This window comes from Oncorhynchus keta, chromosome 2 (genome assembly GCF_023373465.1).
Source record: "Oncorhynchus keta strain PuntledgeMale-10-30-2019 chromosome 2, Oket_V2, whole genome shotgun sequence".
NCBI classification, from domain to species: Eukaryota; Metazoa; Chordata; class Actinopteri; order Salmoniformes; family Salmonidae; genus Oncorhynchus; species Oncorhynchus keta.
The window spans coordinates 48,358,920-48,375,634 of record NC_068422.1 but is presented as its reverse complement, the minus strand read 5'-3'; the positions used below and the strand labels follow the sequence as shown (position 1 = coordinate 48,375,634).

Here is a 16,715-nt window from a genome sequence, read left to right as displayed (position 1 = left end):
AAGAGATTATAGGATTAAGTCGTCTTTAGAGAGCTCAAGCTCATGCAGAAAACATTGTTGCTAACGCCAGCTAAGTTACTTGCATGGACAATGGAAATCAGTCATTTGATTCTAGGTGTAGCTAACTAGTTAGATAACCAAATATCCAACAATAATGAAGCCAGCTAGCAGCTTGAAATGAAGTGGTTTAAGTCCCCAGCCTTATTCAAATAGTCATTTTAATGATTAAATATTCTGGTTATTGTGTGCAGCTAGCCATCCATCTAGCCATGCTAGCAAGCCAGTCAAATTACCAATGTCCAAAACCAGCTAGCTAGCCACATCTCGGTTAGCCAGTTAGCTATCAAGTGAGAATGTGACGTATCAGTTACTGTTGATGTCTGAAATCTCATCTAGCCAGTTACATAACGCTAAAGAAAAGAACATGTCTTTGGGTGCTCCTGGAATGAAATAATAACATTTCTTCAATGCAAATGTCAGCTAGGAGACAGTCAGTGAGTGGCTAGCCAGGCAGTAAATGCTATTAAAACGTTAGCTAATCCGTCTGTCATGGTTGGCCAGCCAGGCTGTTAGCATTCCTCGATCAACTTCACTCCAAGCGCCGGGCATAGATTGCTTTAGCTTCGTCCAGTCTGTCAAATGTAAGGGTCTCTCCTTCATTAAAGACCTGAAGATGGAGCTGAAACTTGATCCCCTTTTTGTAGAGACAGGCTTTGATGACCTTCTTCACGAGTTTGGCACTCCTGTCCGGGTAGAAATGTATATCTTGCCCACTGAGTTTTTGTTGATGCTCTCTCGCCCAGCGCATGGCACATTTCTTGTCTTAGTAGGGATAAAGGCAAGCAATGATCCCCTAGGCCGCTCCATTGGGTTGGTTTTGGGGGTGGAGCTCTGTGTACTTGGTTGAGGTATCAGGAATCAAGGTAAGACCCAAGTGCAGACTGTGTGAAGTAACAATGTTTATTGTGACAACAGGGGCAGGCAAACGGCAGGTCAAGGCAGGCAGGGGTCAATAATCCAGATATGGAGCAAAGGTACAGGATGGCAGGCAGGCTCAGGGACAAGCAGAGTGGGCGGGTACAGGGTCAGGACAGGCAAGGGGCAAGGGTCAAAAAAACAAAAAAACAAAAGCGAGACTGGAGAAAAACAGGAGCTAAGATAACACACTGTTTGACTTGAACAAACAAGACAAACTGGCACAGACAGGCAGAAAACACAGGTATAAATACCCAGAGTGTAAGTGGGAAGATGGGCGACAGTGGTTAGTGCTTTGGACTAGTAACCAAAAGGTTGCAAGATTGAATCCCTGAGAAGACAAGGTAAAAATCTTCTGCCCCTGAACAAGGCAGTTAACCCACTGTTCCTAGGCCATCATTGAAAATAAGAATTTGTTCTTAACTGACTTGCCTAGTTAAATAAAGGTAAAATAGAAATAGGTGTATAAACAATGACTATATTCATATATAGTATGTTTGTTATTGCCTTGAATTAGAACATACAGTATCATGATGTAAATGAATGTATTTTTTTTAATGGTGGGACTGCAATTTGCACCACTTCTGTAGAATCACCCATATACACTTGCACATACATTTCAGACTTCAGCCGCAGTCCATGTAACATATGTGCAGTCACACACACACACACACACACACAGACACAGACACACACACACACACACACACACACACACACACACACACACACTTTTGAGAAGACTGTCCTGTCACATCGGGTCAATCCACCCCACCCTCCCTGAACACACGTTCACAAACATCTCCAGGGCAGAAATCGTTGCAGGCTGTAGAGTGTCAGAGAATGCCTATTTGAATTGAATGCTAAGCCACAGCTGGGTGAGATCTATGGGCAAATCCATGCAGGTCTGAAATTCAGGCAACGTCTCAATACGAAATGCATGGTGAGAAAGAAGAGAGAGAGGACTGACAGCTAACATCTCAAAGCTCAGACACAGTCTTTATCCAAAAGGATGACAATTCTTTATGTTAAGTAAAAAAGGAAACTGTCTAGAGATTCCCACTCATACTGTCATTTTGCCTGATATAGGTGTTCGCTGAGAGTCCGTCATTACCTAACCTACTTCTCAGAGTGGCTCCTTATAGAACACAAGCAAAAAAACTAAACCAGTGACATGATACAAAACAAAGTGAAACTAAAAAGAGTGAAGCCCAAACGTTTCACATGTCCGTGGACATCGGAGTGACACCCAGTAAGCAACCACTGAGTCGAGTATTGTTGAGTGAACATCAGAGAGGAAAAAGCTAAAAAACAACTTAGTAGTAGCTAGTAGTGAGCACCGAGGCAGTGGTAGTGCTGAACCATGTGTGTGTGTGCACCCCAATGAGAACGTGTGTCCGAGCAATATCCCTGAGCTTGAGGAGGGTTGGCCGTGGCTTGACGGTTGATTACCAGCATTGAGCAGTGAACTCTAGGCAGAAAAGTATATTCCACTTTCAGATTCCAAGAACACAGGATGAGATGTTACTATCCTTTGTGCAAGCACTTCCAAGAGTTCGTGAACAGTGAGCCTGGTGAAATTTGGGGAGCGCATCGTCAGTAGTGTAGCTGCTGTTCATTGTTACAATATTAACCTCAAATTTGTAAATGCTTCTCCACGAGTTGTGTCCTCTGAGATGACCAATTATGGTTCTATTAGATAATTGTGATGTTGTTTGGAGTGTTAATCCTACACCAGGGTCCCCCAACAGGTGGACTGCAGGACGATTTTGTTTTGGTCCCCCCACATTTTCTGAGCAAACAATAGCGATGCTTTTTTTTAATCATCATTTTTAAAACGTCGGACATAAAGTGATTCTAATTTTGGAAATCTGTTCCGAAGTATTCCCACGCATAATAGAGAGATATACAGTATGTGATCATTTGCAAATGTAAGCAGGTTTTAAAATAATTGTGTTTTAGTCAAATATTCAAATATCTGTTTTTTATCTTATTGCGGTAATTTTGCTTTTCTGTAATCATTTGTAATTATGTTCTGGCCCCCTGAACATGCGCTCGACAAGAAATCATCCCGAATCGGCTGAATCTAGTTGATGATCCCTTTACTACACCCTTTGATGAATGTGATATGGAGACACTTACAATGTGACCAGCAAATTAGTTCTGCTCCCCAGAGAGGAGAACACTATTAGGCTCGGGAACAAAGCCTGTTCAAAACAAACATTTGGAGCTGTGGAATATAACATCCTGAGCCTTTCATTACAGCTATTATGGAATTAATCCGATGCTTAACCATACCAAATATATCATTTATAGAATAGGAATGGAAATGAGCATCAAAGGGGTACTTGATTTAAGTATAATCTGTTCTTAAATGAAAAGAAATTACTCAAGCTTTATAACTGTTTTTAGAGAAATTACTTACAACTTACCAGCAGTTTGGAAGGTAAAATCAATATATTAATGTAGTCTACTTGATTTTCCACAGGAGATCCTTACATTTGGCCGCTCTTTTAAAGTTGAAGCGATACGATGTGATGAACGATATCAGGCACTTAAGGTAAGTAGCTCAAAAGGAACTTATTTTGAAATTCTTTTGAAGTCATAGACATACCATGGCTTTTATTTCCTGTACATTTCCACCAAATGATCATTGTATACACCTTGCAAATGCTGCCATTAAGTATTTATATAGTACAAGTACAAGTAATTACGCTTCCCAAAGAGGTCCAATCTGACAATATGTTCTCTTGAGTACATCTGTCCTCCCCTGCCAGCTGTTCACCAGTGTGTTCGGGGTTGGACCCAAAACAGCTGAGAAGTGGTACCGCAGAGGGCTGCGCTCACTCCAGGAGATTTTGACCGAGCCCAACATCCAGTTGAACAGGATGCAGAGAGCTGGTATGAACAGGAGTGGCACACAACCTCTTCTCTTTCTTTTGATATCACAACATAAATATCCAGGTGCACTTACATTTCATATTGACCAAACTCTGCTGGTATCTCTATCTCTGGGATTGTGTTCACAAAAAGTCTCAGAGTAGGAGTGTTGATCTAGGATCAGTTTAGCCTTTTAGGTCATGATGAATATGATTATATGAAGAGAGAGGATCCTAGATTAGTACTACTGCACTAATCTGATACTCTTTTTGAAAACAGTCCCTAATTATGTTAATGTAATGTCCTAGAGTAGGTTATTTACCACAGCAGTAGACCCCCAGACAATTAGCACTTCACGGAGAGAAGCTGAGACCTCAGGGGGAACTAGGTAGCCAGGAGGCAGATTGTCACGCCCTGGTCTAAGAATTTTGTGTTTTTCTTCATGTATTGGGTCAGGCCAGGGTGTGGCATGGAGTTTTTGTATTGTGGTGTGTTTTGTCTTGGGGTTTTGGTGTGGATGTATTTGTGATTGTAGCTAGTGGGGTTATCTAGCAAAGTCTATGGCTGTCTGGAGTGGTTCTCAATCAGAGGCAGGTGCTTAACGTTGTCTCTGATTGGGAACCATATTTAGGCAGCCATATTCTTTGGGTTTGTCGTGGGTGATTGTCCTGAGAGTCTTGACGGCCTTATTCTGTGTTAGTTTGCACCAGTTTAGGCTGTTTCGGTTTTGTAGAGTTTGTGTTTGGATTCGTGTTACGTTTGTTTTATTAAACATGGATCACAATATACACGCTGCAGTTTGGTCCGACTCTCCTTCACCTTATGAAAACCGTGACACAGATGGTACTGTAGCATACATTGTCTGATTCTCTGTAATAATGGTATGGGAATAATAATGCATTTTATTTTGTAAAGTGCTTTCGTGCATCAAACAAACACAACAACATGTTCAGTCACCTCCTTGTCTGAAGAACTAGTGAATAAACAGGATAATGTCAAGCCCTGCATGTTCTTTTCAAAAGTGTCATGGAATGTAGGCCTACATTGAACACCACACGTTGGCGGCTACTGTAGGCTGAATGATAGAATGTTCAAATGTTATGGGATGCATTTTCTCCATTGTTTTTGATGGTAGACCACTCTGATCAAATAGCCACAGGAGCGTACTTGACCACTGTCTGAAACTACTATTTAAAGCGGTTTGTGTTCACAGTAAACGCACAGAATTTTCACAACATTCAAGTTTGCGCTCAGTAGACTTGGAAATGTGCTTGGTGGCAATTTTTTTTTAGGGAACATTGGTACTAACACAAAAGAAACGTGGCACAGTGTGTAAATAATAACACATTAGCATAGGAAATTAAGAAATTTATTAAAATGCTGGAAGTGAATGCTAGAATCAAACAATTAACTATGCAAATGAGCAAAAGCTGTGTGCATTATGGAAATAGATCCCTGGCTGAAATAGAACCTGTCTCTAATAGTGTTCAGTGATTTAAGCAAATTAACACCCAGGCTATATATCCCCCCCCCAAGCAGACACATCGATGGCTCTGAACAAACTTTATATAACTCTTTACAAACTGGAAACCATTTATCCGGAGGCTGCATTCATTGTAGCTGGGGATTTTAACAAAGCTAATCTGAAAACAAGACTCCCTAAATTTTATCAGCATATTGATTGCGCAACCAGGGGTGGTAAAACCTTGGATCATTGTTACTCTAACTTCCGCAACGCATATAAGGCCCTGCCCCGCCCCCTTTTGGAAAAGCTGACCACGACTCCATTTTGCTGATCCCTGCCTACAGGCAGAAACTAAAACAAGATGCTCCCACGCTGAGGTCTGTCCAACGCTGGTCCGACCAAGCTGACTCCACACTCCAAGACTGCTTCCATCACGTGGACTGGGACATGTTTCGTATTGCGTCAGATAAAAATATTGACGAATACGCTGATTCGGTGTTCGAGTTCATTAGAACATGCATCGAAGATGTCGTTCCCATAGCAACGATAAAAACATTCCCTAACCAGAAACCGTGGATTTTCTGATGGCAGCATTCGCGTGAAACTGAAAGAAAGCGAACCACTGCTTTTAATCAGGGCAAGGTGTCTGGTAACATGTCCGAATATAAACAATGCAGCTATTCCCTCCGCAAGGCTATTAAACAAGTTAAGCGTCAGTACAGAGACAAAGTGGAATCTCAATTCAATGGCTCAGACACAAGAGGCATGTGGCAGGGTCTACAGTCAATCACGGACTACAAGAAGAAACCCAGCCCAGTCACCCAGGATGTCTTGCTCCCAGGCAGACTAAATAACTTTTTGCCCGCTTTGAGGACAATACAGTGCCACTGACACGGCCTGCAAAGAAAACATGCGGTCTCTCCTTCACTGCAGCCGAGGTGAGTAAGACATTTAAACGTGTTAACCCTCGCAAGGCTGCAGGCCCAGACGGCATCCCCAGCCGCGCCCTCAGAGCATGCGCAGACCAGCTGGCCGGTGTGTTTACGGACATATTCAATCAATCCCTATACCAGTCTGCTGTTCCCACATGCTTCAAGAGGGCCACCATTGTTCCTGTTCCCAAGAAAGCTAACTGAGCTAAACGACTACCGCCCCGTAGCACTCAGTTCCGTCATCATGAAGTGCTTTGAGAGACTAGTCAAGGACCATATCACCTCCACCCTACCTGTCACCCTAGACCCACTCCAATTTGCTTACCGCCCAAATAGGTCCACAGACGATGCAATCTCAACCACACTGCACACTGCCTAACCCACCTGGACAAGAGGAATACCTATGTGAGAATGCTGTTCATCGACTACAGCTCGGCATTCAACACCATAGTACCCTCCAAGCTCGTCATCAAGCTCGAGACCCTGGGTCTCGACCCCGCCCTGTGCAACTGGGTACTGGACTTCCTGACGGGCCGCACCCAGGTGGTGAGGGTAGGCAACAACATCTCCTCCCCGCTGATCCTCAACACGGGGCCCCACAAGGGTGCGTTCTGAGCCCTCTCCTGTACTCCCTGTTCACCCACGACTGCGTGGCCACGCACGCCTCCAACTCAATCATCAAGTTTGCGGACGACACAACAGTGGTAGGCTTGATTACCAACAACGACGAGACGACCTACAGGGAGGAGGTGAGGGCCCTCGGAGTGTGGTGTCAGGAAAATAACCTCACACTCAACGTCAACAAAACTAAGGAGATGATTGTGGACTTCAGGAAACAGCAGAGGGAACACCCCCTATCCAGATCGATGGAACAGTAGTGGAGAGGGTAGCAAGTTTTAAGTTCCTCGGCATACACATCACAGACTGAATTGGTCCACTCACACTGACAGCGTCGTGAAGAAGGCGCAGCAGCGCCTCTTCAACCTCAGGAGGCTGAAGAAATTCGGCTTGTCACCAAAAGCACTCACAAACTTCTACAGATGCACAATCGAGAGCATCCTGGCGGGCTGTATCACCGCCTGGTACCGGCAGACTGCTCTGCACAACGCATCACCGGGGGCAAACTACCTGCCCTCCAGGACACCTACACCACCCGATGTTACAGGAAGGCCATAAAGATCATCAAGGACATCAACCACCCGAACCACTGCCTGTTCACCCCGCTATCATCCAGAAGTCGAGGTCAGTACAGGTGCATCAAAGCTGGGACCGAGAGACTGAAAAACAGCTTCTATCTCAAGGTCCCATCAGACTGTTAAACAGCCACCACTAACATTGAGTGGCTGCTGCCAACACACTGTCATTGACACTGACCCAACTCCAGCCACTTTAATAATGGGATTGATGGGAAATTATGTAAATATATCACTAGCCACTTTAAACAATGCTACCTTATATAATGTTACTTACCCTACATTATTCATCTCATATGCATACGTATATACTGTACTCTACATCATCGACTGCATCCTTATGTAATACATGTATCACTAGCCACTTTAACTATGCCACTTTGTTTACTTTGTCTACATACTCATCTCATATGTATATACTGTACTCGATACCATCTACTGTATGCTGCTCTGTACCATCACTCATTCATATATCCTTATGTACATATTCTTTATCCCCTTACACTGTGTATAAGACAGTAGTTTTGGAATTGTTAGTTAGATTACTTGTTGGTTATCACTGCATTGTCGGAACTAGAAGCACAAGCATTTCGCTACACTCGCATTAACATCTGCTAACCATGTGTATGTGACAAATAACATTTGATTTGATTTGAAGTGTTAAGGTACCCTTGTTATTTTATCATTGGCTCGGCGAAGTCTTCCTAAACCATTCTTTTATTATCTGTTCTATAATGGATAATAATGTTTTATTCAACTCAATTTCTACTCAGATACGTTTTTTTTTGGAAGCAGGTGAAATTTCCAGTAAACTAAGCTGAAGTTAGAGAGTTTCAGCATTCTCTGTCGCTCTTGAGCAGTTTTTTGTGAAAGAGCAACCCAGATCGTGAACCTTTTTTGTCTTAGCAAGAGTACGACGTTCTTATATTGTTACACTATATGTTATATTTAAATATGTATATATATATATATATATATATATACTGTATATATAGTATATATTTTGAAACAGCCATGATTGTGAACTCGGAAGAGTGGAGGAGAAAGGTAGAGAGGAAAGGCGAGGCTAGTACAGAAGTGGAGTCAGGAGAGAGAAAATAGCATATTTCTTATTGTCACATGAATTTAGAGTAATACCTGTTGTCCTTGAACATCAATTAGGTTATATTCTCACTCTTAATTGTATTTTTTTTGGCTTAGAGAGCTTTAGCACTTAGGTGTGCAGTGTTATTATTATTTATATATTACATCCATTCCCCATGTATGAGACATTTAATTTGCACATGAGTATGTCATGCAGCATGATAAGTTTCATGCAGCTTTACATCAGCACGTATAAAACATCAAATATATACCATGTTGAAATCTTCATATTAAACAGCAAAAGTATTCACTAAGTTGATAGGTTATACTCAGGAGACTATTTAACAGCTTTGTGATTCTAGTTCATATTTATTGTTATTTCATTATATATTTGACATGTTATGAAAATCCACAAAATTCTTGAATACTTCCAAAATTACAGGTCAATTACTATACTGTACATCCTCCACAATTCTACTGCAGCTATTGCCCACTTCAGACAGACCGATTTGGACATTTTCCCTTCAGGTTTCCTGTATTACAGTGACATCTCCAAGGCTGTCAGTAAAGCCGAGGCCAAAGCTCTTGGATGCATCATCGAAGAGACTGTCCACTGGATCGCACCCGATGCTATACTGGCTCTGACAGGTGGCTTTCGCAGGTACAGTACAACTTTTGTCTCAGCTTGCTAGTGTACATGTATTTGAGTGTTTGTAGAGTTTGAAATAGTAGACCAAATACAACACTGTCTGTACAGTATGCAATAGTCTTAGTTCCTTGTTGTCTGATGAATACAACCCCACTGTTGCAGGAATCAAATGACACTTGGAACATTAAATGAACTATATTTCTAATATTATTGAGCCCATTTTTTATTTTTTAAAGAATGATACAAACCATGAGCGGGTCCATGACCCTCTAGCTGTCCAATTTATTCTCTCTGACTTTTTCACAAGCACACACACACACACGCACACACACACACACACACACACGCACACGAGTGGGGATTCCCTAGAGTCTAGGAAATCCCCTCTGTAATTTGTGTGTGTGTGCATATTTGTGCGTGCACTTGCATGTGTGTGCTTGTGAAAAAGTGATAGAGAAATAAATTGGACAGTTCAATCTGCCTTGACTTACTCCAATATCTGTTATGCACAAGGAGTTCATTCTACATACTTTATGACATACATGGTTCGTTAGTTCCTGCCAATAGAGAAGAGAGAAGAGTGTGCATCAAGCATATATGGTGCCCTACAGTAATTACTACAGTAGCTACATTCACATAAATTGCTGGCTAGGCGGCTACAAAGGGAGGCTCTTTATGCCAATTTCCTTTGTGCTCTATTTATGTGTGACACAGTGTGCTTCAGTGAGTTCGGAGCTCTGGGCTCTATGGTGGTGTAAAAATGTGGTGGTGTGGTGTTAAATAATGCAAGAGCAGTCTGCCATAAGGACATGCGCTGCTCTTCTCTACGGGAATGACAGGCCTGCTGCTGGTTAGCCAACAGTCTAACACTTACAGTTGAAGTCGGAAGTTTACATACACCTAAGCCAAATATCGCATTGCCTTTAAATTGTTTAACTTGGTTAAAATGTTTCAGGTAGCCTTCCACAAGCTTCCCACAATAAGTTGGGTGAATTTTGGCCCATTCCTCCTGACAGAGCTGGTGTAACTGAATCAGGTTTGTAGACCTCCTTGCTCGCATAACATTTTTCAGTTCTGCCCACATATTCTATAGGATTGAGGTCAGGGCTTTGTGATGGCCACTCCAATACCTTGACTTTGTTGTCCTTAAGCCATTTTGCCACAACTTTGGAAGTATGCTTGGGGTCATTGTCCATATGGAAGACCCATTTGCGACCAAGCTTTAACTTCCTGACTGATGTCTTGAGATGTTGCTTCAATGTATCCAGATAATTCTCCTACCTCATGATGCCATCTATTTTGTGAAGTGCACCAGTCCCTCCTGCAGCAAAGCACCCCCACAACTTGATGCTGCCACCCCCGTGCTTCACGGTTGGGATGGTGTCTTCAGCTTGCAAGCATCCCTCTTTCCTCCAAACATAACGATGATCATTAAGGCCAAACAGTTCTATTTCTGTTTCATCAGACCAGTTGACATTTCTCCAAAAAGTACGATCTTTGTCACCAGCTTTTTTTATGGCAGTTTTGGAACAGTTTGCTTCTTCCTTGCTGAGCGGCCTTTCAGGTTATGTCGATATAGGACTTGTTTGACTGTGGCTATAGATTATTTTGTACCTGTTTCCTCCAGCATCTTCACAATGTCCTTTGCTGTTGTTCTGGGATTGATTTGCACTTTTCACACCAAAGTATGTTCATCTCTAGGTGACAGAACGCATCTCCTTGCTGAGCGGTATGATGTCTGCGTGGTCACATGGTGTTTATACTTGCGTACTTTTGTTTGTACAGATGAACGTGGTACCTTCAGGCGTTTGGAAATTGCTCCCAAGGATGAACCAGACTTGTAGAGGTCTACAGTTGTTTTTCTGAGGTTTCGGTTGATAATTTTTATTTTCCCATGATGTCAAGCAAAGAGACACTGAGTTTGAAGTAAGCTTTGAAATACATCCAGAGGTACACCTCCAATTGACTCAAATTATGTCAATTAGCCTATCAGAAGCTTCTAAAGCCAATACATCATTTTCTGGAATTTTCCAAGCTGTTTAGAGGCACAGTCAACTTAGTGTATGTAAACTTCTGACCCATTGGTATTGTGATACAGTGAATTATAAGTGAAATATCTGTCTGTAAACAATTGTTGGAATAATTACTTGTGTCATGCACAAAGTACATGTCCTAACCGACTTGCCAAATATATAGTTTGTTAACAAGGAATATGTGGAGTGGTTGAAAAACGAGTTTTAATGACTCCAACCTAATCTCCTTGTTCTCTGTTGTCATTCCCCAACCATCTCTCTCTTTCTTTCTATATAATAATAATATAATAATATATGCCATTTAGCTGACGCTTTTATCCAAAGCGACTTACAGTCATGTGTGCATACATTCTACGTATGGGTGGTCCCGGGAAACGAACCCACTACCCTGGCGTTACAAGCGCCATGCTCTACCAACTGAGCCTCTCTCTTTCCCTTTCTCTCTCTCTCGTTCTTTCTTTCTCTCTCTGACAGTACAGTATAATCCTTGATAATACAGTATAATCCTTTATACACAGTAGGTAAAACTGGTGGAAAGAGAAACACACTGATTTCTTTTTCTTCAAATTTAGTTTTTTTTCTTTATTTTTCTAGTTTTTAGGATGTCCCACTACCCACCCCCCCAGGCTATTTCTATAAAGATTCCAGTCACCTTACTGTGGATACTTCCCTCAATAATAAATGGTGGAAGTATAGTTCTTTGTAACGCTCTGGGCAGCCACACTAGCATACTGAATCGATTAGCATTTTCGTCCCACATAGGCCTGTGTACCAATAACCTCTCCGCTCAAGTGTGGTTGATCTTCTGGAAACAGCTGTAAATGTCCCATGACTCTTGCACCCTATGGAGGGATGACAGCTGGAATGATAATTGATTATGTAAATATCGTCTTCACTGGGGGGAAGAGGGGGAGATTAAAAAGTGATTAAAGCATCATGGGTAGTTAACATGATTGGAGTTGAGAGGAGGAACTGTAGCTGATTTATTTTATTGATTTGCAGCTACAAGATGTGTTTATTACCCAGAAAACTGGGGACGTCCTGAGGACATTCAGCGACATTCCCAGTAGGTCTGTAAGGTTCTGCTTTTCTTTTCTTAGTCAACCTTGTGTTCTTTTTCTTTGTGTTCTTGGACGTAGCTCAGTTTCTTTGTGTTCTGGAACGTAGCCCTGTCTTTCATTTTTGTTCATTGATTTCACCTGTGTTCGTTTCTCACCTGGTCTCATCAGCTCCCTACTTAGTTAATTTCTTTATTTTTGTAAGGTTGTGAGATATTGTTTGTTTTTGACCGCCTACCTGTGTTTGACCATTGCTTGCCTGTGACCACAATTCCTGTCTTCTGCGAAGGCTTAATAAACTTAATAAACATCTGTCGCTCTCTGCGCATGAATATACCCTATTTTCTCCCTGAGCATTCATTACAAGGTCTCTTAAGGGTTTCGGCGCAAGGTTATTCATGTGAAGTTCTGAGAATGTTCTAAGAACGTTGTGTGATTGTCCCAAGGGAACGTTGTCTGGGGGACCTTTGTCTAGTTCCCAGTATGTTACTGGGGACAACGTCAGGACTTTTTTAGTCTGTTAGAAGGACCTTTATTTTACTAGTCCTTAGAACTTCACATGATGGTCCCAAGGAAACATTCTAAGGGGGACCTTTATGACCTGGGGACGTTTTTTAGGATGTTTTTGGAACATTGTGTCATGGTCCCCTGGAGGTTTCGTGTAGCCCCTTAACATGTATGAACACAGGGATGTGATCATTCTACAGTGGTCCCTGCAGCTATGCGCAAACCGATGTGATTAGAACACTTCATCAGAACGTCTAGTTACGATTGACGCAACAGGCAGCTTTTGAGCTGGCCAATGTTTCTTCATAGAACATTTTTCAGTTTTGACAAGGTTATGTCCTCAATGTGAGCAGTTTATGTTTAGATGTAATGTTCAGACATTCACAGTAGGAACAGCATAACATAATTCTCATCCACATCGGAAAATGTAGGCTACATTAGTCCTAGCGCTAACTGAGTAAAAATGAGCTGACACAAGCCGTCATATTTAGCCAACTCTCAGCTGATAGAAAGCATAATATGTATTAGCTAATACCAATTACTATTTACAATTCATCACATCATGGGAAGCTCACAAGTGATTGAAATAATTGAGCAAAATACTTTCTAAAAGTCTCAAGTAATCCCACGGTGGATAGAGTTTGTGCGAGCCACCATGTTTGTTTTTCTGTGTCAACCAAAGATAAGAGGTGACCAGATGAGTTGGGTCTGCTTGCAGTATGCATGTTAAATGTGACGTGGGTGTGTCGTTTACCATCATTCACTTCTACCATCCCTTCACTTCATTTTGCTGTAACCTCCTTGGTCTGACAGACGTTTACGTGCCACCCAGAACACATTGAATGATGTCAAGAAACATGGCTCCACACATAGCCGGAAAATAACTTACCATTACCTCATCATAATCCATACAACCGTAAAAATATATATTTTACACACAACATATGCATCCATTACAATCTATGCAAGAATCTACTAGTCACTAGTACTTGAAAACATGAAAAAACAATAAATAAAGAAATGATTACCACACAAACCATTTTCTGATAGTGATTTATTGATACAAGATGCCCGTGCCGGTGTGATAAAATTACTGATGATTTGTCGCCAGATGGTTTGTTTATCTTTCTACCATTGTCGGTAGAGGGAGTAGCGAGGCCTACAACCACTATATCACGTCGGGGACAACTGTTATCAACAAGGTGTTGATTCTGTCAAGAGAGCACTGGACTAGACATCTTTGTCCTAAAAACTTGGCAGCTCTCTCTTGCTTCCTTGAAAGTGGCAACTGTCTCTCTGTTTCAGCTGCACATGTTTTAGTGAGAGTAATCTCAATCTTGCTTGTAAACTCAGCAAAAAACAAACATCCCTTTTTCAGGACCCTGTCTTTCAAAGATAATTCGTAACAATCCAAATAACTTGACAGATCTTCATTGTAAAGGGTTTAAACACTGTTTCCCATGCTTGTTCATTGAACCATAAACAATTAATGAACATGCACCTGTGGAACGGTTGTTAAGACACTAACAGCTTACATACGGTAGGAAATTAAGGTCACAGTTATGAAAACGTAGGACACTAAAGAGACCTTTCTACCGACTCTGGGCCTTAGGCATGCTGCAAGGAGGCATGAAGACTGCAGATGCGGCCAGGGCAATAAATTGCAATGTCCATACTGTGAGACGGCTAAGACAGGATGGACAGCTGATCGTCCTCGCAGTGGCAGACCACGTGTAACAATACCTGAACAGGTTCGGTACATCCAAGCATCACACCTGCAGGACAGGTACAGGATGGCAACAACAACTGCCCGAGTTACACCAGGAACGCACAATCCCTCAATCAGTGCTCAGACTGTCCGCAACAGGCTGAGAGAGGCTGGACGGAGGGCTTGTAGGCCTGTTGTAAGGCAGGTCCTCACCAGGCATCACCGGCAACAACACCGACTATGGGCACAAACCCACCGTCACTGGACCAGACAGGACCGGCAAAAAGTGCTCTTCATTGGTGAGTCGCGGTCTTGTCTCACCAGGGGTGATGGTCAGATTCGCTTTTATTGTTGAAGGAATGAGCGTTACACCGAGGCCTGTACTCTGGAGCGGGATCGATTTGGAGGTGGAGGGTCTGTCATGGTCTGGGGCAGTGTGTCACAGCATCATCAGATTGAGCTTGTTGTCATTGCAGGCTATCTCAATGCTTTGCGTTAAAGGGAAGACATCCTCCTCCCTCATGTGGTACCCTTCCTGCAGGCTCATCCTGACATGACCCTCCAGTATAACAATGCCACCCGCCATACTGCTTATTCTGTGCTTGATTTCCTGCAAGACAGGAATGTGAGTGTTCTGCCATGGCCAGTGAAGAGCCCGGATCTCAATTCTATTGTGTACGTCTGGGACCTGTTGGATTGGAGGGTGAGGGCTAGGGCCATTCCCCCCAGAAATGACCGGGAACTTGCGGGTGCCTTGGTGGAATAGTGGGAAAACATCTCACAGCAAGAACTGGCAAATCTGGTACAGTCCATGAGGAGCTGCATTGCAGTACTTAATGCAGCTGGTGGCCACACCAGACACTGACTGTTACTTTTGGTTTTGAACCCCCCACCCTTTGTTCAGGGACACATTATTCCATTTATGTTAGTCACGTGTCTGTGGAACTTGTTCAGTATGTGTCTCAGTTGTTGAATCTTATCTTCATACAAATATTTACACATGTTAAGTTTGCTGGAAAGAAACGCAGTTGACAATGAAAGGACGTTTCTTTTTTTGCTGAGTTTAGTTGCAGTATTCTCTCTTCGTTTATGACAGCCTACAGCGAAGTGTTCATTACTGACACATTTGTTACAGTGCCCATTTCTTCCATCACGGTTGGACTCTTCACACTGTTGACAGCATCCTGGTTTGCTTTTACCATCACCACCATCAGAGTATATTATTTTGTACGTTGCTGGAGTGGTACTTCCCTATCTTTGTCCTATTGGTCTGAGAAAGGCTGGCTACTTCTGTGGTGAGGTATTGAAGAGTATCACAGATGGCTTTGTTTCCAGCTTTAAGCCTCTCAATCAGTGTATTTAGTTTAGGTGCGTGACCATTCCCCTTCCTAAGACCACTGACCTGTTCTGCAATTTTTCTCCTCTTCCTGAACTGCAACTACTTTAGCTTCTTTGCTCTTCAATAAGGCTGACATCTTGATGTTCTTTTCCATCTCCAGAAGACTGTAGACAGTATTCATCTTCTCCAGTAATGTCTCGTCCTTCACATTTGGGTCCTGTAAGCAAGGCTTGAGATCTCCAGATATGACGTCATCTTGGAGACCTGTCATCACTGTCTGCAAGAACTGTGTTTGGATCAATTCTGGGTTGTACTGAAATCCAGCTTTAGCTCGTTCTGATGCAAAGAAGACTTTCTGTCTGGTGCCCATTGTATGCACTAAGAACTGAATAGGGTTTTCTTTGGGTTCTTGAACTGCACTGATCAATGAGTTTAATGTCTGGAGCGATCGACTGAATGACAGCTTCAACAATTTCACCTTCAACAGACTTTTTTCAGATCTTTCAATCTGCATCTCAAGACTGTTGAAGTTCAATTTAGCCTTCTGGCCAACTTCACCAATCTGACTACTGATTCAGAACTATTTTATGTACGTGGGGTGTACACCTGCACTCGTATTGGGTTATTATGTGACTCAATTGCACTGGCTGGTTTGTGAGAAGAAATGCCTGTAGCAGTAGTACTATCATCTGCCACAAGAGGGCGTCAACCACAACCGGCTTGCCCATGATCCCCATCCTGATGTACTGATGCATCTTCAACAACATCACCCACGTTTCCCAAGCTGTCAATCTGATAATTTACTGCCAAAATCACTGCAAGTCCCTGATCTTTCACCTGCGTAACCTCACCTCCCGAGTGGCTCAGCGGTCTAAGGCACTGCTTCTCTGTCC

The 16,715-nt window shown here is 42.5% G+C and overlaps 1 protein-coding gene across 4 annotated transcripts in view; it reads left to right on the top strand.

Annotated features, from left to right (window-relative positions):
- The window catches only part of LOC118401536 (DNA nucleotidylexotransferase), a 150,804-nt gene that overhangs the window by 32,120 nt on the left and 101,969 nt on the right, over positions 1-16,715 (top strand). For all 4 annotated transcript variants that reach the window (XM_035799160.1, XM_035799143.1, XM_035799133.1 and 1 more), the window contains exons 5-7: positions 3,464-3,535; positions 3,753-3,876; positions 9,057-9,189. In XM_035799160.1, coding sequence (XP_035655053.1) covers positions 3,464-3,535; positions 3,753-3,876; positions 9,057-9,189 — 329 coding nt within the window. The remainder of the gene's footprint in view (positions 1-3,463; positions 3,536-3,752; positions 3,877-9,056; positions 9,190-16,715) is intronic.